Source organism: Somniosus microcephalus, chromosome 4, assembly GCF_052327205.1.
Source record: "Somniosus microcephalus isolate GS21.2 chromosome 4, FLI_Smic_1.0, whole genome shotgun sequence".
Taxonomy (NCBI): Eukaryota; Metazoa; Chordata; class Chondrichthyes; order Squaliformes; family Somniosidae; genus Somniosus; species Somniosus microcephalus.
In genome coordinates, this window is record NC_140990.1 from 179,752,500 (window position 1) to 179,777,463 (window position 24,964).

A 24,964-nucleotide genomic window follows, 5' to 3' on the forward strand; every position below is an offset into this window, starting at 1 on the left:
TTCATCCCATCAGCTTGCCATTGGTTCAAGGCCAGGTCACCAAGGTATAAAAATAGTCTGTGAGCTCATTGCACCACCCAGCCGCCTCCCAACCCTTATTATAATGGCCGTGGTTAGAATTATTTGTGTGACACCAACCCTTAAGCAGGGTGCAGGTAATGTTACGGTGTGTATGGTAGGTTAAACAACCTATAAACTTGGCCATCAGTTTAATTATTTCCAGTGGCCTTGTCGACACAATTGTGTGCTAATGCCTGGGAAAGTAAGTTTTTTTTTTAGTCAGCGTCAGAAGTCCCTGAATAATGTTTTCATTGATGATTTGGCAACTGTGATGCTGTACAACAGCAGAGAATAGGGTTAGCAGCATTGCTTTGGTATTGTATGTATTGGCACTGTTATCCAAATGTTGAGATATTAAAACTAATTTTTCTTTCCATTCAGGTGATATCACGCAGAAGGGCTATGAAAAGAAAAAGGCCAAACTGCTGGCTCCATACATACCACAGACTGTAGGTAAGCTGAACACGATTAACAAAATTGTTGATAAATGAAAAGGAATGTGACAATCTTTGTCACCAAGATTGAGACCATGCGTTCAGCTACCCATGCCACATCCTTCTCTTCCCCTTGCCCCCTAGCCCTGAACTTGTATCTTTCTCTAGCTCCTCTCCTATTGCCTGTCATGCCCTTGCTGAGCTCATCATGTCCATGAAACCCACCTCTTGCTCTCTTGACCATATTCTCACTAAACTGCTGACCACCCAGCCCTCCGGCCCCCGTGCCAGTTGTTATTGTAAATTGTTCCCCTCCCTTTCAAATCTACAATCATCACCACGCTCCTCAAAAACCCACCATGACATCGCTGTCCTTTCAGACTACCGCTCCATCTCCAATCTCCCTTTTCCCAACGTGCTTGAACTTGTTGCCTCCCAAATCCTTGCCCATCTTTCCTGCAACTCCATGTTTAAACCTCTCCAATCAGGTTTCCATCCTGCACAGCACAGAAACGGCCCTAATCAAAGTCACAAATGGCATCCACTGTGACTGTGGTGCACTATCCCTCCTCATCCTACCCGACCTGTCTGCAGTCTTTGACATGGTTAATCGCACAAACCTCCTTCAATGCCACTCCTCTGTTGTCCAGTTCAGTGGGATTGCCCTTGCCTGGTTCCACTTACCTATCCAGTTGCAGCCAGAGAATCTCCTGCAATGACTTCTCTTCCTGCCCCCACACCGTTGCCTCTGGAGTACCCCCAAGAATCTAACTTTGGCCTCCTCCTATTTCCCATCTACAAGATGCCCTTCGGCGACAGCATCTGAAGACATGACGTCAGGTTCCATGTGTACGATGATGACACCCAGCTTTAATTATCCACCACTTCTCTCGATCCCTCCACTGCCTCTGTGTTGTCAGACTGCTTATCTGGCAAACAGTCCTGGAATTTCCTCCAATTAAACATTGGGAAGACCGATTCCCGCCACAAACTCTGTTCCCTAGCCACTGACTCCATCCTCTCCCTGGCCACTGGCTCAGGCTGAACCAGACAGTTCGTAACCTCGGTGTCCTATTTGACCCTGAGCTGAGTTTCTGACCCCATATCCTCTCCATCACAAAGACCGTCTACTTCCACCTCCATGATCTCACTGGTCTGCTCCCCTGCTTCACCGCATTTGCTGCTGAAACCTTCATCAATGCTTTTGTTATCTCCCAACTTGACTATTCCAATGCTCTCCTGGCCAGCCTCCAATCTTCCATCCTCCATAAACTTGAGCTTATCCAAAACTCCGCTGAGCTTATCCAAAACTCCGCTGCTCGTATCCTAACTGTCACAAAGTCACATTCATCCGTCACTCCTATGCTCGCTGACGTATATTGGTTCCTGGTCCACTAAACTCATCCATTTTAAAATTCTCATCCTCGTGTTCAAATCCCTCCAGGGTCTCATCCCAGGCCATGTGAGGGTATAAATATCATGGGGGGTATATTTTCTGCTGGTGTTAACTGGGATTACAAAAACAGACTTAAGGTTTGAATAGCAAATTAATGAGTGTGGACTGACAATACAAAAGTAGTATGGGAAATAAACAAGAAGAAACCTCATTCAGGCACACCACAGGTAAGGGCTGCACAGGCAGAAGGGAAATGGGTGACCATCAGGCAGAGCAGTAGAGGCAGGCAGGTAGTGCAGGGGACCCCTGTGGCCATCCCCCTCTCAAACAGGTATACCGATTTGGATACTGTTGAGGGGGATGACTTACCAGAGGAAGGCAGCAGCAGCCAACTTCCTGGCACCAGGGGTGCTTCTGCTGCTCAGGAAGGGAGGAAAAAGAGTGGGAGAGCAATAGTGGTAGGGGATTCTATCGTAAGGGGAAAAGATAGGCGTTTCTGTGGCCGTAGACGTGACTCCAGGATGGTTTGTTGCCTCCCTGGTGCCAGGGTCAATTATGTCACTGAACGGCTGCAGGGCATTCTGAAGGGGGAGGGTGAACAGTCAGAGGCCGTGGTTCACATTGGGACCAATGACATGGGTAGGAAGAGGGATGAGGTCCTGCAGCAAGAATTTAGGGAGCTAGGTAGCAGATTAAAGAGCAGGACCTCAAAGGTTGTAATCTCTGGATTACTCCCGGTGCTACGTGCTAGTGAGTATAGAAATAGGAGGATAGAGCAGATGAATGCGTGGCTAAAGAGTTGGTGCAGGAGGGAGGGCTTTAGTTTCCTGGATCACTGGGCCTGCTTCTGGGGAAGGTGGGACTTGTACAAGTCGGACGGGTTGCACCTGAACCAGAACGGGACAAATATCCTTGCGGGGAGGTTTGCTAGCACTGTTTGGGGGGGTTTAAACTAAAATGGCAGGGGGTTGGGAACCTGAGCAGGGAGACAGAGGAAAGGGAAACAGGGATAAAAGCAAAAGACAGGAAGGAGAAAAACAAAAGTGGCAGTCAGAGAAATCAACGGTTTAAATCAAACGTGGCCACAGTAAATAATAATTCTAATAGGTCTAAGAGCGTTAAAAAAACAAGCCTGAAGGCTTTGTGTCTTAATGCGAGGAGCATTTGTAATAAGGTGGACGAATTGGCTGCGCAAATAGAGGTAAACGAATATGATTTCGTTGGGATTACGGAAACGTGGCTCAAGGATGGCCAAGACTGGGAACTCAACATCCAGGGGTATTCGATATTCAGGAAAGATAGGCAAAAAGGAAAGGGAGGTGGGGTAGCATTACTGGTTAAAGAAGGGATTAATACAATTGTAATGAAGGATATTAGTTCTGATGATGTGGAATCTGTATGGGTAGAATTGAGAAATACTAACGGAAAAAAAACATTAGTGGGAGTGGTATATAGACCTCCAAACAGTAAGGCGGAGGTTGAGGATGGTATTAAAAGTGAAATTAAAGAAGCGTGCAATAAGGGCACAGCAGTCATCATGGGTGACTTTAATCTACATATAGATTGGGCCAACCAAATTAGTAACAGTACTGTGGAGGAGGAATTCCTGGAGTGTTTACGGGATGGTTTCCTGGACCAATATGTCGAGGAACCAACCAGAGATCAGGCCATCTTAGACTGGGTATTATGTAACAAGAAAGGATTAATTAGCAATCTTGTTGTACGAGGCCCCTTGGGTCGGAGCGATCATAATATGATCGAATTCTTCATTAAGATGGAGAATGAAGTAGTTGACTCAGAGACTAGGGTCCTCAATTTAAATGAAGGAAACTACGATGGTCTGAGGAGCGAGTTGGGTAGGATTGATTGGGGAATGGCACTCAAAGGGTTGACAGTGGATAGGCAATGGCAAACATTCAAAGACCGAATGGATGAGCTGCAGAATTTGTTCATCCCAGTTTGGCATAAAAATAAAACAAAAAAGGTGACTCAACCGTGGCTAACAAGGGTGTGGTAAACCACTGTTATTGTTGTTCACCGTTGTTGTTGCACACTGTTGTATCTAGGCATGCCTCAGCATGTCTCTGCTGGCTCCGCCCCTGGCTCCACCCACAGGCCCAGGTATAAAGGTGACTGCTCTGCAGCCCCCTGCCTTCTTGGAAACCAGTCAACCACAAGAGGCATGCTCTGTTCTTTGTTAATAAAAGCCTTTTAGTTACTCTCCTAACTCTCCGTCTTTTATGAGTAATTGATAGCGCATCAATTTTATTAACAAAAACAAAATGTTGGCACCAAACGCTGAGCAGCAGGAAACGACGGCACCAAACGCTGAGCAGCAGGCGCTGCAGCAAACGTCGGCACCAAACGCTGAGCAGCAGGCGCTGCTGCATGCCCTCAGACCAACATGCCTGGACCTAGACCCTCAAGAGGCGGGTTCGTCTACCAAGTTCGCACAATGGCTGCGTTGCTTCGAAGCTTACCTGGAAGCCTCAGCCGTGACACGAGATGGAAACAAACTAAAAATCCTGGCCTCCAAGGTGGGCCACCAAGTCTACACGCTCATCCAGGACGCGACTACCTACACGGCGGCTATCGATCTGCTAAAAGGACAATACACACGCCCGGTAAATACGGTTTATGCCAGACACCACCTGAGATCCCGCAAACAGCAGTCCGGGGAATCGTTGGAGGCATTCCTACGGGCACTACAGATACTCGGCCGAGCCTGCGATTGTAAAGAGGTATCGGCCGCGACACACGCGGAGGGACTTATCCGAGACGCTTTCGTTGCGGGCCTCAAATCCGACTACTCCCGGCAGAGACTGCTGGAGAAGGGCGAAATCGACCTGAAGAAGGCAGTGTCCCTCGCGCTCTCGCTAGACGCGGCCCACCGGAATATGGACGCATTCTCCCCTAACCGCTCCGCACCGTGGACGCCGCAACCTTGGGTCATGGGACCCCCGGCACCAACTGCTGCAGCGATGTCCAAGGGCCCGAAATGTTACTTTTGTGGCCAGGCAAAACACCCCAGAGCACGCTGCCCGGCGAAAAACGCTACCTGCTCTGGCTGCGGGAAGAAAGGACACTACGTCAGCGCCTGCAAAGGTAAAACCGCTAACGCCAGCAGCGCCGCGTGTGAACCGTGGGGGCAGCCATCTTGTCCGCCATCTTGGACACCTCCAGCCGCGTGGGGATCGGGATCATGGGTGCAGCCATTTTGTCCGCCATCTTGGACGCCTCCAACTCCAATCGCGGGTGACCCGGACTCAACCACCGCCTCGTCTGACGACCACAGCGACTCGCTCGACCATACGCTGGCCTCCGTGACGCTGGACCAATCTCTCCCTCACCAACTGTCCAGGTCCATGATGGACATTACGGTAAACGGCTGCGCCACTACCTGCCTTTTCGACAGCGGGAGCACGGAGAGCTTTATCCACCCCGACACGGTGCGCGGTTACTCTCTCCCGGTCCTGCCAATGTGCCATCGGATCTCTATGGCTTCCAAATCCCATTCAGCAGACGTCAGTGGCTACTGTGTAGTGACCCTTTCAGTAAGGGGCACAGAATACAAAAATTTTAAACTTCTTGTCCTGCCCCATCTCTGCGCTGCCGTTCTACTGGGGTTGGATTTTCAGTGCCACCTTAAAAGTGTCACATTAGCGTACGGCGGACCCCTCCCCCCACTCACAGTCTGCAGCCAGCAGCTTTTAAATCGCCCGCCGCGCACCATTTGCAGCCTCTCCACGCTTAAAGTCTCCCCCCCCCCTTGTTCGCTAACCTCACCCGCGACTGTAAGCCCATTGCTACCAAAAGCAGGCGGTACAGTGCCGGGGATAGGAGCTTCATTAAATCCGAAGTAGCAAGACTCCTGAAGGAAGGGATTATTGAGGGTAGCACTAGCCCATGGCGAGCACAAGTGGTGGTAGTGAAGACTGGCGAAAAACAGCGCCTAGTTATTGACTACAGCCAGACGATCAATCGCTACACCCAGTTAGATGCATACCCACTCCCCCGCATATCTGACATGGTCAATCAGATAGCACAATACCGGGTGTTCTCGACGATTGATCTGAAGTCGGCATACCACCAGCTCCCCATCAGGGCTGAGGACCGCCAGTACACAGCTATTGAAGCTGACGGTCGTCTCTACCACTTCCTCCGAGTCCCCTTCGGCGTCACCAACGGGGTTTCGGTCTTCCAAAGGGAGATGGACCGAATGGTTGACCAGAACGCGCTGCAGGCCACCTTCCCCTATCTAGACAAGGTCACCATCTGCGGCCATGACCAGCAGGACCATGACGTTAACCTAGAGAAATTCCTCCGTACGGCCCAGCGGCTGAATCTAACATACAACAAGAACAAATGTATGTTTCGCACCACGCGCCTCGCCATTCTTGGCTGCGTAGTGGAGAACTGAGTCATCGGCCCCGACCCCGACAGAATGCGCCCCCTTATGGAGCTCCCCCTCCCCCACTGCCAAAAAGCACTGAAGAGATGCCTAGGGTTTTTCTCTTACTATGCTCAGTGGGTGCCCAACTATGCGGACAAAGCCAGACCCCTCATCAAGTCCACCTCCTTCCCCCTGACAGCAGAGGCATGTGCAGCCTTCACTCTCATAAAAAAAGATATTGCGAAGGCCACAATGCACGCAGTGGATGAGTCCATCCCTTTCCAAGTGGAGAGCGACGCATCCGACTTCGCCCTAGCTGCAACCCTTAACCAGGCGGGGAGACCCGTGGCCTTTTTCTCAAGGACCCTCCAGGGCCCTGAGATTCGACACTCCTCTGTCGAAAAGGAGGCCCAGGCCATTGTGGAAGCGGTGCGACATTGGAGGCATTACCTGGCCGGAAAACGATTTACCCTGCTCACTGACCAGCGTTCAGTAGCTTTTATGTTTAATAATAATCAGAGGGGCAAAATCAAGAACGACGAGATCTTGAGGTGGAGAATTGAACTCTCCACCTACAATTACGATATCTTGTACCGGCCCGGGAAACTCAATGAGCCCCCAGATGCCCTATCACGTGGTACATGCGCCAACGCGCAGGTTGATAGACTGCAGACCCTCCACAATGACCTCTGCCACCCGGGGGTCACCAGGTTCTTCCACTTCATCAAATCCCGTAACCTGCCCTACTCCATCGAGGAGGTCAGGACCATGACCAGGAACTGCCAAATCTGTGCCGAGTGCAAACCGCATTTTTATAGGCCAGACAGAGCAAGCCTGATCAAGGCCACTCGCCCCTTCGAGCGCCTGAGCGTCGATTTTAAAGGGCCCCTCCCCTCCTCTGACCGCAACGTGTACTTCCTCAACATAATTGATGAGTACTCCCGTTTCCCGTTTGCCATCCCGTGCCCAGACATGACCAGTACCACGGTCATTAAATGTCTGAATGACTTTTTCGCCTTGTTCGGCTTCCCTAGCTATATCCATAGCGACCGGGGCTCATCCTTTATGAGCGACGAACTCCGTCAGTACCTGCTCACGAGAGGTATTGCTACAAGCAGAACCACCAGCTACAACCCCCGGGGGAACGGCCAGGTGGAAAGAGAGAACGCGACGGTTTGGAAGGCCGTCCTCTTAAACTTAAAATCTAAGGGCCTTCCGACCTCTCGCTGGCAGGAGGTCCTCCCTGCGGCGCTCCACTCCATTCGGTCACTGCTTTGTACGGCCACCAATGCCACCCCCCATGAAAAAATGTTCACTTTCCCCAGGAAGTCCACATCGGGGACCTCGCTACCGACATGGCTGACGTCTCCAGGACCTGTCCTACTGCGGAAGCACGTGAGGTCCCATAAAACGGACCCCCTGGTCGAGAGGGTGAGCCTCCTCCACGCCAACCCCCAGTATGCTTACGTGGCGTACCCGGACGGGCGGCAGGACACAGTCTCCATACGAGACCTCACACCTTCGGGTGCCCCTGAAACACTACCATTGCGGGAGGACACAGTCTCCATACGAGACCTCGCACCTTCGGGTGCCCCTGAAACACTACCATTGCCATCCACCACTACCCACAACCCAACCCCGGTAGACGGCATGCCGCAGCCCCAGGACCCGTCATTGACCACTCAATGAGACGCCAGATTCAACGTTGGATGCTGCACCATCACCGCCGCCACCACGACGATCAGGACGGCATACAAGGCCACCTGATAGACTTACTTACACGAACCTTTAGTACACTTCACCCCGCCGGACTCAATTTTAAACAAGGGGTGAATGTGGTAAACCACTGTTATTGTTGTTCACCGTTGTTGTTGTTGCACACTGTTGTATCTAGGCATGCCTCTGCTGGCTCCGCCCCTGGCTCCACCCACAGGCCCAGGTATAAAGGTGACTGCTCTGCAGCCCCCTGCCTTCTTGGAAACCAGTCAACCACAAGAGGCATGCTCTGTTCTTTGTTAATAAAAGCCTTTTAGTTACTCTCCTAACTCTCCGTCTTTTATGAGTAATTGATAGCGCATCAAAGGGAAATTAGGGATAGCATAAGATCCAAGGAGAGGACATATAAATTGGCCAGAAAAAGCAATAATCCTGAGGATTGGGAGCAGTTTAGGATTCAACAAAGGAGGACAAAGGGATTAATTAAGAAAGGGAAAATAGAATATGAGAGTAAGCTTGCAGGGAACATAAAAACTGACTGTAAAAGCTTTTATAGATATGTGAAGAGAAAAAGATTGGTGAAGTCAAGCGTAGGTCCCTTGCAGTCAGAATCAGGGGAATTTATAATGGGGAACAAAGAAATGGCAGACCAACTAAATTCATACTTTGGTTCTGTCTTCACAAAGGAGGACACAAATAACCTCCCAGAGATGCCGGGGAACATAGGGTCTGATGAAAGGGTGGAACTGAAAGAAATCGGTATTTGTAGGGAAATGGTGTTAGGAAAATTGATGGGACTGAAGGCTGATAAATCCCCAGGGCCTGATAATCTACATCCCAGGGTACTTAAGGAAGTGGCCCTGGAAATAGTAGATGCATTGCTGGTCATCTTCCAGAACTCGATAGACTCTGGAACAGTACCCATGGATTGGAGGGTAGCTAATGTTACCCCACTATTCAAAAAAGGTGGTAGAGAAAAAGCAGGGAATTATAGACCGGTAAGCTTGACATCGGTAGTGGGGAAAATGCTAGAGTCCATTATAAAAGATGTAATAGAGCACTTGGAAAGCAGTGACAGGATCGGACAAAGTCAACATGGATTTACAAAAGGTAAATCATGCTTGACTAATCTTCTAGAATTTTTTGAGGATGTAACTGGTAAAATAGATAAGGGAGAACCAGTGGATGTGGTGTATTTGGACTTTCAGAAGGCTTTCGATAAGGTCCCGCATAAGAGATTAGCGTGCAAAATTAAGGCACATGGGATTGGGGGCAAGGTATTGACTTGGATAGAGAACTGGTTGGCGGACAGAAAGCAAAGAGTTGGAATAAACGGGTCGTTTTCCGAGTGGCAGGCAGTGACTAGTGGGGTACCGCAAGGATTGGTCCTAGGACCCCAGTTGTTCACAATATATATTAATGATCTGGATGAGGGAATTGGATATAATATCTCCAAATTTGCAGACGACACAAAAGCTGGGTGGGAGGGTAAGCTGTGAGGAGGATGTCGTGAAACTCCAGCACGATTTGGACAGGTTGGGTGATTGGGCAGAAACATGGCAAATGCACTATAATGTGGATAAATGTGAGGTTATCCACTTTGGTGGCAAAAACAGGAAGGCAGATTATTATTTGAATGGCAATAGATTGGGAGAAGGGGAAGTGCAAAGAGACCTGGGTGTTCTTGTGCACCAGTCGCTGAAGGTAAGCATGCAGGTGTAGCAGGCGGTTAAGAAGGCAAATGGTATGTTGGCCTTCGTAGCAAGAGGGTTTGAGTACAGGAACAAGGATGTCTTGCTACAGTTGTACAGGGCCTTGGTGAGACCACACCTTGAGTATTGTGTGCAGTTTTGGTCACATTACCTGAGGAAGGACGTTCTTGCCATGGAAGGAGTGCAGCGAAGATTCACCAGGCTGATACCTGGGATGGCAGGAATGACGTATGAGGAGAGATTGTGTCGATTGGGCTTATACTCACTGGAGTTTAGAAGATTGAGAGGGGATCTCATCGAAACCTATAAAATTCTGACAGGCCTGGACAGACTAGATGCAGGAAGGATATTTCTAATGGCCGGGGAGTCCAGAACCAGGGGTCATAGTCTAAGGATAAGGGATAAGCCATTTAGGACTGAAATGAGGAGGAACTTCTTCACCCAGAGAGTGCTGAACCTATGGAATTCTCTGCCACAGAGGGCGGTGGAGGCCAGTTTATTAAATATATTCAAAAAAGAGTTGGATATATTTCTTAAGGCTAAAGGGATCAAGGGATATGGGGAGAAGGCAGGGACAAGGTACTGAATTTGGATGATCAGCCATGATCTCATTGAATGGCGGAGCAGGCTCGAAGGGCCGAATGGCCTACTCCTGCTCCTATCTTCTATGTTTCTAGGCCCTTGTGTCACAGTTCTTGTCAAAACTTAACTCATCTCTATAAAGTGCTGAAGAGTTGCAAAGGTTGAATCAATACTTGGAGCAGCGATAAGACCTAATTGCATTTACTATCTTGTGGAAAGATGGCTGATTTTTGCAGCTCGGTTACCAAGAGATCTCCTTTTGGAATCAAATGCTGCACAAGCCAGGATGGATGAACTGAGTATTGTCTGTCTCCTGGGTAGAAAGTTTTCTATATGCTTTCGATTTATTCCTCTTTGCCTTGGAATTGTTTCCTCTGCTGAAGATCATTCACAAGATCTGAGTGCTGGAGATTACCATAATTCTCGTGATTCCAAATTGGTTAGGAGGAACTGTTCTGGACCTAAAACTAAAAGCTGGCTGGTTCTTCGCACTTAGGCTAAGTAGGCCTGCTTTTGCTAATGAATTGCCATATAGTTGAGTCTTCATTGGATGACTAACTTGTTTCTTCAGGATACCAGCCCAATAATGTAAATATTTTCTTTCTTACGAAACTGACGGGCAGGAAAAGACGAGCTGGTCCATCAAGCTTGCCCCGCGCCATGATGGATGCAGCGCCACGACTAAACACTTCCTTACCACCTCCCTCTCTTTTCCCCACCTCCCACCACACCAGCCATATAATGTGGGAGAGGCAAAAAGCTAGGGCCAAGAAGGGAAAATATACACTGGAAAATTCCTCTCCGACCTCCTTGGGCGATCAAAACCAGTCCAGGAGATCCATGGACGAAGAATTATTTGTAAAGACACTTACCTCAAGAATTCAATTGTTAATGCTTTAATTTCACTGTAGAAAGTGTCCATCTTAAAAACTTACGATCCCATGGGGAACAGACTTGTGCCAGGATAAAGATTATAGCACTCTGGTTGTGATATTCTGTTTTTACCAAATATTCACAATCATTATTTTCTCATCTTGCTCATCAAACACTCCTAGCCTCTCCTTCCCTTGAATGTCCTCTGCTTCCCATACCTTTATTTGTGAAGTGTTTTGGGATGTTCTTCACATTGAGGATACTATATAAATGAAAGTTGTCATTGTCACAGCTGAGAAAAGACAGCAATTTATAGGCCAGTTAATGTTGCTTCAGTTGTTGGTAAATTACCAAAGACTATAATACGGGATTAAATTATAATGCGGGATTGAATTACTAAACATTCGTCAGCACCTATTTCTTATAGACTGTTTGTGCTGAACCAACCATAGAATTTTTTGAGAAATTGAGAGGATAGCTGAAAGAAATGCAGTGGATATGGTTTCTATGGTATAAAAAAAAAATCTATGTTGCCATATGTAAGAGAACTATGACAAAGAATGGCACATATAATTAAGTGGATGGCATACAGAGTCACAGAGTTATACAGCACAGAAAGAGACCCTTCAGCCCATCGTGTCCGCACCAGCCATCAAGCCCTATCTATTCTAATCCCATTTCCAGCACTTGGTCCGTAGCCTTGTATGCTATGGCGTTTCAAGTGCTCATCCAAATGCTCATATGAATGGAGAGATGGTTGGAGGGAAGAAAGCAAAAGGTAGGAGTAAGGGAAAGTTTCTTAAACTGGAAAGATTAATGGTTTTCCACAGAGCTCTGTGTTTGGGCTGTTTATACTTACAGGACTTGGGAATTGAAGGAAGAATGTTGAAATTTGCTGATGACCCCAAATTAGGGTGTGGCGAATTGTGATGAAAATTGTTGCGGACGATAGGCTAGCAGAATGGGCAGAGGTTAAAAACATGTGAAGTGATACATTTTGGAAGCAAGAATAAGGAGAGAAAATATATCTTGAACGGTAAGATTTTAAATAACATAGATGGACATTGGTATGCAGATACACAGTTCATTAAAGATAGTTAAGGCCATATAAAGGCAAATAGAATTCTTGGTTTTGTACCTCGAGAAATAAAACACAAAAGCAAGGAAGTATTGTTGAACTTGCCCAAGATCTTAGTTGGGATGCAGTTGCATATTGGTTTTGGGCACCCCATTTAGGAATAATATCAAAGCAATGTAAAAGCTGCAGTGTAGATTTATGAGAATGTTACCAAAAATGAGAGGTTATATTTATGAAAGGCAACTAAAGGGGTTGGGGTGTTTTTAATTTTAATTTTAATCTGAGAGGGTTGAGGGGTTACTTGATAGAGGTCTACAACTACGACGAGAACAGCAACTTCCAATAATGTAGAAAAATGTCCATGGTACTTTGCAGAGACATGAGGAAAAAATGGATGCCAAGCCAAAGCAGGAGCTATTAGAAAAGGTGACTAAAAGCTTGGTCCAAGATTGGTTTTAAAGAGGGATTTATGGAGTGTAAGACTTGGGTGGTGTATCTATGCTTTAATGCGTTCAATCAAGCATGTAGATACGTCGAATTAAATCAGAGTCAGGCAGACAGGCTTATAACTGCGATGTTCACTTTATTGCGTAAAATGGCCGACTGCCGTTTTCCCGGGAAATTCCCATAATGCAATGCACATTACATTACCGTATTTACTGGTGTCAAACTCGCACATTACATTACCGTATTGACTGGTGTCAAACTCGCAATCAATACACGACATCCCCCTTTTCCTTGGAAACAAACTTGCAGTTTACAAACAGTTGCTTACAATAACACTGCATAACTTATTTGGTTTATAAACTTTTTACAAACTTGTGTCTTACCACACAACTAAATAATTCCCAGGTTTAAACATTTAACATCACCCATGCAGTTCTCGCACAGTTTATGTTGTGACATAATCAGACAGTCTTTGGGGTTTTCTTTTAACCCTTTGAGGTCTGGCTGTATTGGGTATGTCTGACATATTGGTGTCAGTGGGTATTGCCTGTGTCACAGTGGTATGTGTCAGGGTCTACTATACTGTCCCCAGTCCCTTGTGTTTCCTTCTGCTCATGGAGTGTCTCCTTTGGTCCATTGGTTCTGTATTTCTTCACAAACGTAGTGTTTCTCGAGTAGCGTGCTCCATCTGGAGATTCTACTACTACTACTTGACTCCCTGTTTTACTCAAAACTTTGTGGGGTGTGGCATTAAAAGGAGTGGTGAACTTGTCCACTTTGTCCTGCCGTACCAGCACCGTGTCGCCAACTTCCACCTCTGAGTATTGTGTTCTCCGCTGTTCATCTGCGTACAGTTTGGACTTGCCTTTTTGTTCTGCGTCCCGGTCACGTACTTCCATGTCTGCGTGTGACTCTGTGATGTCTGGCAGCTTTCCTCTCATTTTCCGTTTAAAGAGCAGCTCTGCTGGGCTCTTTCCTGTCGTGGCATGGTCAATGCTCCTGTACACAGTCACATATTTTCTAAGTTCACGTTTCCAATCTAGTCCTTCTGACTGAGCAATTCTGATTCTCTTCATCAGCGATGCATTCTGGCGCTCGACTTCTCCGTTAGCCTGAGCCCATTTTGCTGTCGTTTTCAGGTGTTTGATCCCGTTGTTTTCACAGTATTCTTTGAATAATTCAGGTCTGAATTGGGGACCATTATCAGATTTGCAGGTGATTGGCAAACCATAACGACTGAAGATTGACTCTAAACTATCAATAACCTTCTCTGTTGTTGTGGAGGTCATGATGTCGTATTCATAGTAGCAACTATAATAATCAACTACCACAAGAATGGAGTGGTTGGATGGCAAGGGTCCCAGTAAGTCTATAGCTACATCCTGCCAGGGGCCCTCCGGTAATGGTGTTGGTCTCAACGGTTCAGGTGGGTCGGGTCTGGCTACTATCTGACAGCCGTGGCACGCTTTACAGTGTTTTTCAGCTGCCTTGTCCATGCCAAGCCACCAAACCTTGGTTCTGAGATGTTGCTTTGTTCCAACTATTCCCAAGTGTCCTTCATGTGCTAACACCAGGGCTCGTGCGTGTAACACTGTGGGTAGCACGATGCGTGTTCCCCTAAGAACTAGGTACCCCACTACGCACAGCTCGTTTGCAATTGCTGCATAAGCTTTACAGTTCTCAAAATGTCCGTTTGTGATTGCCTTCCGTACCTCAATCAGCTCTGGGTCGGTAGCAGAGGCTTCCTCCACCTCTCTAGTAGTGAGTGCTTTTGGTGTTGCACTCACAGCTACAAATCTCACGTATTCATCTAAGCCATGAGAATGTGTCTCCTGTTTTGCTGTCTCCCCCAGCAATCGTGACACTGGGTCTGCAATGTTTTGCTTGCCTGGAATGTGTATCACCTTAAAATCGTATGGCTGTAATCTAAGTACCCATCTCTCTATACGGACACAGGGTTTAGAGTGTGGGCCGTATATCACTTGTAATGGCTTATGGTCAGTTACCAAGTTAAATTTTCGGCCATACACATATGGATGCAGCCTCTCAAGCCCATACAAGAGCTAAGGCCTTTCTCTCTGTTTGAGAGTATTTTCTCTCACAGTCTGTTAAACTACGACTTACATAGCATATTGGTACCTCTTGTCCCTGTTGGTCCTGAACTAGTACGGCGCCTAAACCTACAGGACTGGCATCTGCTATCACCTTGGTTGGTGCGTCCTTATCAAAATATGCTAAAGTGCTGGCTCTGGCCAACTCTTCCTTGAGTGCACTGAATGACTGTCTCTGTTGTGATCCAAATTTAAATGGTGTGTCTTTTCTCATCAGGCGTCGCAGTGGCTCTGATAGCGTTGCAAACTGCGGGATGAATCTGCTACTGTACCCAACGAGTCCCAAGAAACTCCTCACCTCTGTAGCGTTCTCTGGTTCCCGAGCTTCTGCCACCCCTCGCGCACTCTGCTGTTGGTCCAATGCCCTTTTCAGACAACAGGATTCCCATGAAAATCAATCGGTCCATGTTGAATTGGCACTTCTCTGAGTTTAGTGTCGGTCCACTTTCCATTAGTCTGGTCATGACAGCGTGCAGGCGTCTGTTGTGCGTTTCCTGGTCATGTGCATGCACAATAATGTCGTCTGAGATGTTTTCAACACCCTCTATTCCAGCTAAGGCATTAGCTATCTCGTGCTGATATTGCTCACTAGCTGAAGATACACCGAATATCAGCCTCTTGTACCTGTATACTCCGTTATGTACTGCAAACGTTGTGATTTCTCGTGACTCGGGTCAGTTCTAGCTGGTGATAACCCCATTTCAGGTCTAGCTTACTAAACACCGTCGAGCCGTTCATACCTTGGAGTATCTCATCATCGGTGGGAATTGGATATCGTTCCCTCACTATTGCCTGGTTTGCTCGTCTCATGTCTAGGCATAACCTTACATCCTTATCCGCTTTTGGTACAATAACCACAGGATTTACCCATGGGGTGGGACCAGTTACAGGTTCGATAATGTCCATGTCCCTCAATTGTTTTATTTTGGCCTCTACTGCCCCCCTTAAGTTGAATGGTATACGCCTGAGTGGCTGGGCCACAGGCTTCACTTGTGGGTCGATATACAAACTGATCTGTTTTGTGTTCAGCCTTCCTACTCCCTGGAACACCTTTGGATACCGCTGTTCTAGTAGCTGTCTTACATCTACCACAGCTGAGACATCTGCGCCTATTTTTAAAACTCCCAGTTTCATGGCTGTCTCCCTAGCAACGGCTCTCCATGGCCTTTAACCACAATGAACTCCGCCTGCTCAGTTCTCTTACCTATGGTAATCCCACATGTGAATATACCTTTAACTGACAGTGGTCGGCTAGAAGCATAAGAGAATAACTTTCTCTCTGTCTTAGGGACATGTGACTGACACTTAATGTGTTCTGACTTTAATCCTTCCCATGTATTCTCATCTATCACATTACTAGTTGCACCTGAATCAATTCACATTCTCAGGTTTACTCCCCCCACACAAAAGGTAAGTCTCTCTCTCACGTTATTTCCAGTAACAGCAAATGCAAAGTCATTTTGTTCCTCTACATTGTTCACACTGTGTTTCTTTGTACCCTTTGTGCGGCATACTTTGGAGAAATGATCCTTTCCCTTGCACTTATGACACGTTTGTCCGCGTGCTGGGCATTTCGGATCTCTGCCCATGTGGTCTGTGTAGTGTATGTACCTTTAAGAGCCCCTGTGTACTGTAATACCAGTAGTGACCACTCGGGTATATAAGCCTGTATAGCGTCTTGTATCTTTTAGTTCACCTCCAGACTTTGTTCAGTAAACACCTGTTAAACCAACTCCTGCATTCCGTGTCTCCATTAACACACGGATACAACAGTCTGTGTGTCCACATCTGTAACATTTCCTTTCGTTCCTATCGCCATTTCCCTTTGGTTTCTCTGTCGAGCTTTTCGCATAATACCCTCTTTTCTGTGTAACACGACGAACAGTATCTGGCTCCGCCTTTGTACATGACATGGCTGACATCTGCTCCTCGACGTTTTCACATTGTGAGGCCAATTGTAATGTGCGGGCGAGCGTTAGACCTTGCCCTTCCTCTAGCAATTTCCTCCGCACATAGGCTGACGTGCACCTACTCAGGATAGCGTCTCTTATTTGATTATCCGCATCCCCCCCAAAAGCACAGTCTTTAGCAGCCTGCCGCAAGCGAGCAGCAAATTGTTGCAGTCTCACCTGTCTTCTGGGACAACTTATGAAAAGTCTGTCTAGCAAATGCTGCGTTGACCTGGGGCACGAAGTAGTGATTCAAAGCACTAACCGCCGCAGTGTAGTCTGCTGGCTCTCCTGTGTCCGGTAGAGTCGAAAAGATATCCTGGACATCTGGTCCTGCTAGGTGTAGAAGTAGAGCTCTTCTCCTCTGCTTTGTGGCAGCTGTAGAGGTATCGTCGATAATGAGTCTTTTGCCGTCGGCATAAAGCTCAAAAGACGTTAACCACCTCGTCCATCTTGGACCTAACGTGGCTGGCTCGGCGAAGCATGCAAAATTTTGAATGCCGGTCTTCTCCATCCTAGCTAACTAAAACTTGGGCAACTACCTATCTAAAATGATTCCGTTCGTTATCCTCGTCGCCAATGTTGTATCTATGCTTTAATGCGTTCAATCAAGCATGTAGATACGTCGAATTAAATCAGAGTCAGACAGACAGGCTTATAACTGCGATGTTCACGTTATTGCGTAAAATGGCCAACTGCCGTTTTCCCGGGTAATTCCCATAATGCAATGCACATCACATTACCATATTTACTGGTGTCAAACTCGCACATTACATTACCGTATTGACTGGTGTCAAACTCGCAATCAATACACGACAGGTGGCTGAAGGCATGGCTGTGAACAGTGGGGTGAAGGGAGGGGTGGGCATGCACAAGGCCAGAGTCTGAATAACGGAGTTTGGGGAGGTGATGTATTGGAAGAGGCAAGGCCATGGAGGGTTTTGAACAGTCCTTGGCAAAGATATGGATTTTGTGGTGGGGCCTGAGGATGATTTTGATCTTCCCAATGTTTAAGTGGAGGAAATTGCTCATTCAAGATGGGAAGTCCGACAAGCAGTCTGACCGGGCAAGGCAGTGGAGGGGTAGAGACAGGTGCTTGAGAAGTAGAACCAAGTGTCATAATCTTGAAGATTATGGTAAATAGTGATAAACTGTTTCTGCTGGTCTGAGATGGTGGTAATGAGAGGGCACAAATCTGAGATAATCACAAAAAGAGGGTAGTTAGAATGTGGAATTCTCTGCCAGAGATGGTTGTTGAAGTAGAGTCGATAAATTATCTTAAAAGGGAATTGGGTAGTTGCTTCAAAAAGAAGAATGTTAAAGGGTGTAGGCAGTGAGGAGAGTGGGATCAGATTAGGTGGCCTTTATGGCAAAAAAAACACCAGTACAGATTTGATGGGCCAAATGATTGCATAAACTTCTGACTATATACAGCATGACTCCTTTTGACCTGGATAAAGTAATAAACTTTAAAAGTAAGGAATCATTTGCATGAATTAATATTTTCCTCTCGTTTCTGTATTAAATAGTGATACTTTGTCTCATTGTGCCACATGCCATGAGCCCCTACCGGTCATTCAACCACATCTGAGGTGATTGTACTTCTGCTAATGCAATTTTGCCTGCTTTGGGGACCTTATGCTACTTCTGATCCATTGTAACCTCTTGTTCACTTTGTTTTAACTCTAGTTTCTACTAGTTTCAAAATAGTCAATCAGAGGTCAAAAATTGTAAATGAAGCCCATTGGCGAAATTGCACCATTTGGTGAAATGGTTTTACGTAAATATACTTCACTATTTTTGTTAGAGTAAGATCTAATAAACTGATGAAAGGAGTAATGCATGTTTGGAACTATGACTTATTTGCATAGCACGAGATGTAGCTCAAATTGCTGAGTGGCTGCGGCTTCTCTGGCTCACTTTCAGTATCATTCAACTGTCAAGACTTCTTTGGCGCAGCTCCACTGTTTCTCAGCTAACTGTTGACAACCTGCACTACTGTTCGCTCCAGTCTGAGCAGCCTGAAGCCCACGTTTGGCCTCCACTGTGGTTCAATTAGCTGATGCAGCTTCATCCATAAACCGAGCATACTGCTTCCATGCGAGTGCACTTTCTCCCAGAAAAAACAAATTTGCTCTGCTTGTCATTTTTTTTCAAGTTTCCCTGTGCCATCCACCCACTCACCTCTGACCAAGAATATGATGGCTGCAACCTGTTTATAGATCCTGCTGATGCATACTTTTATAACCTGCTCATTGTGGGTTTGTATCAATGGCATGAATCTGTCCAAATTAGGGACCAAAAAGGAGACCTATGCATGGAGGTAGAGGGTATGGCTGAGGTGCTAAATGAGTACTTTGCATCTGTCTTCACCAAGGAAGAAGATGCTGCCATAGACATAGTGAAGGAGGAGGTAGAGGAGATACTGGATGGGATAAGAATTGATAAAGAGGAGGTACTAGAAAGGCTGGCTGTACTTAACGTAGATAAGTCACCAGGACCAGATGGGATGCACCCTAGGATGAAATCTGAAAGAAGAAATTGCGGCGGTACTGGCCACAATCTTCCAGTCCTCTTTAGAAACGGTGGTGGTGCCAGGGGACTGGAGAATTGCAAATGTTACATCCTTGTTCAAAAAAGGGTGTAAAGATAAACCCAGCAACTACAGGCCAGTCAGTTTAACCAGTGGGGAAGCTTTTAGAAACAATAATCAGAGACAGAATTAACAGTCACTTGGACAAGTGTGGATTAATTAAGGAAAGCCAGCATGGATTTGTTAAAGGCAAAAAATGTGTTTAACCTGCTTGATCGAGTTTTTTGATGAGGTAACAGAGGGTTGATGAGGGCAATGCGGTTGACGTGGTGTACGTGGATTTCCAAAAAGCGTTCAACAAAGTGCCACATAATAGGCTTGCCAGCAAAGTAGAAGTCCATGGAATGAAAGGGACAGTGGCAGCATGGATACGAAATTGGCTAAGGAAACCAAGAGAAGTGGTGAAAGGTTGTTTTTCGGACTGGAGGATGGTGTACAGTGGTGTTCTCCAGGGATCGGTTCTTGGACCACTCCTTTTCTTGATATATATTAATGACTTGGATGAGTGTGTACAGGGCACAATTTCAAAATTTGCAGAGGACACAAAACTTGGAAGCATACTGAACAGTGAGGAGGATAGTGATAGACTTCAAGAGGACACAGGCTGGTGGAATGGGCAGACACGTGGCAGATGAAATTTAACGCAGAAAAGTGCGAAGTGATGCATTTTGGTAGGAAGAATGAAGAGAGGCAATATAAACTAAAGGGTGCAATTCTAAAGGGGGTGCATGAACAGAGACCTGGGGGTATATGTGCACAAATCGTTGAAGGAAACAGGGCAGGTTGAGAAAGCAGTTAAGAAAGCTTACGGGATACTGGGCTTCATGAATAGAGATATAGAGTACAAAAGCGTGGAAATTATGATGAACCTTTATAAAACACTGGTTCCACCTCAACTGGAGTATTGTATCCAATTCTGGACACTGCACTTTAGGCAGGATGTGAAGGCCTTCAGAGAGGCTGCAGAAAAGCTTTACGAGAATGATTCCAGGAATGAGGGACTTCGGTTACGTGGATAGACTGGAGAAACTGGGGTTGTTCTTCTTAGAGCAGAGAAGATTGAGAAGAAATTTGATAGAGGTGCTCAAAATCATGAGGGGGCTGGACAGAGTAGATAGAGGGAAACTGTTCCCATTGGCAGAAGGGTTGAGAACAAGAGGACACAGATTTAAGGTGATTGGCAGAAGAACCAAAGGCGACGTGAAGAAAAACTTTTTTACTCAGCGAGTGGTTAATATCTGGTATGCAATGCTTGAAAAGGTGGTGGAGGCAGACTCAATCATGGCTTTCAAAAGGGAGTTCGATAAGTACCTGAAGGGAAAAGAATTGCAGGGCTCCGGGGAGGAGTGGGACTTGCTGAAGTGCTCTTGCAGAGAGCCGGCACGGGCTTGACGGGCCAAGTGGCCGCCTTTCGTGCTGTAACCATTCTGTGATTCTATGTCCTTAATGATTTTTCCTCCCACACAGATTGGCAGGGGGTCTTGCAGGTTCTCTCAGTTCTCTATTCATCTCCAGATCTACACCAGTCTAGTCCAATAGAAATCGCTGACTAGGGACAGGTGTGGCTACAGGTACACCATTTTAGCCATATGAACTAATTTTAGTAGAAACCACCGTACACACAATACTGATAAATGTACTTCTCATGTATATTTACCTAATAAACATCCACTACCAATTGTAGTGTATGTGCCTTTAAGAGCCCCAGGTGTGCTGTAATGCCGGTAATTGCCACTCGGGCTATATAAGCCTGTATATTGTGTATATCCGTTAGAACCCCCCCCAGACTTTGCTTAGTAAACACCTATGAACCAACTCCTCCCTTCAGTGTCTTTATCAACACACGGACACTACAGTGGCGACGAAGTGGAAACGGACTTACCTGCAATTCGGCAGCACCTCAAGGACATCGATTCCTCGGGCGTCCAGAAGACTCAAGAAAGTGAGAGAAGCTGTGGTTTCACCAGCTGGCCAAGCTGGTGGCAGGTACTGCGCTAATCCTTCCTGGGCGTCAGGCTGGGGCTCCAGCGGCTGGCTCTACAGCTGAGACAGGCAGCGAAATCGGAGGCAAGCAATAACGGACTGGGAGGGAGCACTAGGGAGACGGCCGGCGCAGCAAGCAGGTCAGCGTTCAGACCTGCAGAGAAAGTCCGGCGGGAACGAGCCTCCAACTGTAAATAAATAAATAAATAAAAAAAGAACAGAAACCGCGGGAAACAGCGTTGTCATCGGCAGCAGCGGCGGGAAAGCGTGGGAAGCGCCATATCTTTGCTGCAGAATAGAAAGAAAAGCACGGGAAGCGCCATATCTTTTCTGAAATGCCTAAATCTGGCAATATTGATGCTTTTGATAGCGAAATAGAGGATTGGACCACATACGTGGAAAGAGTAGAGGTATATTGCACTGCAAATGGAATAGAAGATGAAAAAAAAGCTTCAGTACTGCTGAACCTAATGGGCGCAAAGACATACGGGCTGTTAGGAAATTTAATCACTCCAGCCAAACCAAAGGACAAGAATTTTAAAGAAATTGTTGATACCCTGCAGGAGCACTTAAACCCAACACCGCTGCTGATAGCGGAACGATTCAAATTCTTCAAGAGAAATCAACACAAGAATGAAAGTAACGCTGATTACCTAACCGAATTAAGAAAGCTATCAAAGTACTGCCAATTCGGGGCAGGACTATCAGATTATCTTCGAGACAAATTCGTTTGCGGTCTCTTAAGTGAAAGAACACAAAAAAGGCTGCTTTCTGAAAAAGATTTAACATTGGACAAAGCTTTCAGTATGGCTGTATCATACGAAGCAGCAGCAGCAAGAGGAGCTGCAGAGATACAACAAAAGATACAGGACTTCGGCACCCATGAAATGACACAGGGTTTCAAAAGATGTTATCGCTGCGGCAGATCCACCCATAACCAGAGGGACTGCTGGTTCAAGGACAAAGCATGCAGGCAATGCGGAAAAATTGGACACATTGCACGGGTATGCCGATCTGGACAAAATAAATCCACAGACAGAAAAAAAAAAAAATCAATAAAGGAAAGTACAGGAAGGTACAAATGATGACGGACAGTAGTTCCGAAGACCAGAAGAGCGATAGCGACTCCGAAAACAAGAGACTAAGCTGTCTCAAATTACATAATGTACTTGCCAAAGATGATTACCAAACCATTTGGGTTACCCTCACGATAGCAGGGTCCCCAGTTAAAATAGAGCTAGATACAGGATCAGCGCTAACCGTAATAAATCGACGGGATTACGAGAGGCTATTTTCGCATATACCTCTAAAAGACACATCCATTATCTTAAAAACATATACGGGGCAGAAAGTATACCCCAAAGGAAAAATAAGGGTGCCTGTTGTATACAACGGCAAAGAAATACAAAAGTTGTATTTATACATTCTACAAGATGGTGGTCCACCGTTGTTGGGACGTGAATGGATCAGAAAGATACGTTTAGACTGGCACTCCATTCAGGCACTGACGGTGACCAGTAAGAAAAAAAACAATGATGACATCATACCTGAACGATTAAAAGACATCTTGGCCAACGCCAAAGAAGTGTTTCAAGAGAAACTAGGAACCTTGAAAGGCATCACCGCCTCAATAAAAGTGGAAGATGCAGCAATTCCCAAATTTTTTAAAGCAAGACCGGTGCCATACGCAATTCGTCCAGCAGTCGAGGCAGAGCTGGAGAATTTGGAAAAGGCAGGCGTATTATCCAAAATAGATTGGAGCGAGTGGGCAACACCCATCGTTCCAGTCATGAAAAAAGCATTGAATAATGAAGAACAGAGAAAAATTCGCATCTGTGGAGACTTCAAGGTGACGGTAAACCCGGTCCTTCACACAGTACAGTATCCTCTTCCGAGGATAGAAGATATTTTCGCCTCACTATCCGGAGGGAAACGTTTCACCAAAATTGACTTGCCACAGGCATATCTACAGATGGAGGTTGAGGAGGCCTCTAAAAAGTATCTCACGATAAACACACACAAAGGCCTGTACCAGTACAATCGACTGGTTTTTGGAGTAGCATCAGCTCCAGCTATCTGGCAAAGAGCTATGGAGCAAGTCCTGCAAGGGATTCCGGGGACTCCATGCTACCTAGACGACATCCTTGTAACAGGAGAAAACGACAACGAGCACCTTGCCAATTTGGAGCAGGTGCTCACTCGGCTGAAAGAACGGGGCCTACGAGCAAATCGCCCCAAGTGCGAATTTTTCCAAAATCAGATATCATATTGTGGCCACATAATTAATAATGAAGGGTTGCATAAGTCACCTGAAAAAATTGAAGCAGTCATAAAAGCCCCAGCACCTGAAAATGTTTCGCAATTAAGGTCATTCCTGGGATTAATAAATTACTATCACAAATTTTTACCGAACTTATCAACTCTTCTACACCCTCTTAATGAACTTCTACAAACAGAAGTGATTTGGAAATGGAACGAAGATTGTAAACGTGCCTTCCATAAATGCAAAGACTTAATCACATCCGAAGAAGTTTTGGCTCATTACAACCCATCACTGCCAATCAGACTGGCGTGCGATGCATCCCCTTACGGCATAGGAGCAGTATTATCCCATAAATTCCCTGATGGCTCAGAACGGCCGACAGCTTTTGCGTCACGCTCATTAAACTCAGCTGAGCGTAACTATGCCCAAATCGACAGGGAAGCACTCAGCCTGGTATGGGGAGTGAAGAAATTCAACCATTACCTACACGGACAAAAATTCACCTTGTTGACTGACCATCAACCCCTCATCTCCATATTCAACCCTAAAAAGGGTGTTCCCATTATGACAGCGCAAAGGCTACAGAGGTGGTCCCTTTTTCTAGGGGCACACCAATACAACATGGAATACAAAGGGTCAAAACAACATGGGAATGCTGACGGTTTATCGCGCCTACCGTTGCCAATGGTAGAAAAGGCACCTACAGTAGACCCAGTAGAGATGTTCCACTCAACCATAGTGGAATGTCTACCGGTGACAAATTCTGCCATTGAAAGGGAGACGCGAAATGACCCTACTCTCTCACGGGTCTATGATTTAACGGTGAAGGGATGGCCAGCACATGGCGAACCACTGTTGCCAGCATTCTCTCAAAGAAGAGAACAGCTGTCAGTGTGCCGAGGAACCTTGATGTGTGGATCCAGAGTGGTGATTCCACCCAAACTCCAGGATAAAGTGCTAAAGGAGCTTCACGAGGGGCATCTGGGTGGAGTGAAAATGAAGAACCTAGCCAGGGCGTTTGTATGGTGGCCAGGTATCGATGGAGACATCGAAGAAATGACCAAGAGCTGCCTAGGATGCCAGAAGGTCCAAAACGCTCCACCACAAGCCCCTCTACATCCATGGGAGTGGCCCTCATCTCCCTGGCAAAGGGTGCACATCGACTTTGCTGGTCCATTTATGGACTCAATGTTCTTAATCGCGGCTGATGCACACTCCAAGTGGCCGGAGGTAATAAAGATGTCCTCCACCACCACGGAAAAAACCATCACAGTATTAAGGACCATATTTGCCAGGAATGGGCTGCCGGAACAGATATGTTCTGATAATGGACCGCAATTTGTGTCCGAAGAATTCAGAAAGTTCTTAAAAAAA

The 24,964-nt window shown here is 46.5% G+C and overlaps 1 protein-coding gene across 1 annotated transcript in view; it reads left to right on the top strand.

The window, feature by feature from the left end:
- The window catches only part of LOC147120037 (disco-interacting protein 2 homolog A-like), a 216,775-nt gene that overhangs the window by 84,632 nt on the left and 107,179 nt on the right, over window positions 1–24,964 (top strand). Inside the window, exon 4 of the mRNA XM_085984194.1 lies at window positions 442–513. Coding sequence (XP_085840320.1) covers window positions 442–513 — 72 coding nt within the window. The remainder of the gene's footprint in view (window positions 1–441; window positions 514–24,964) is intronic.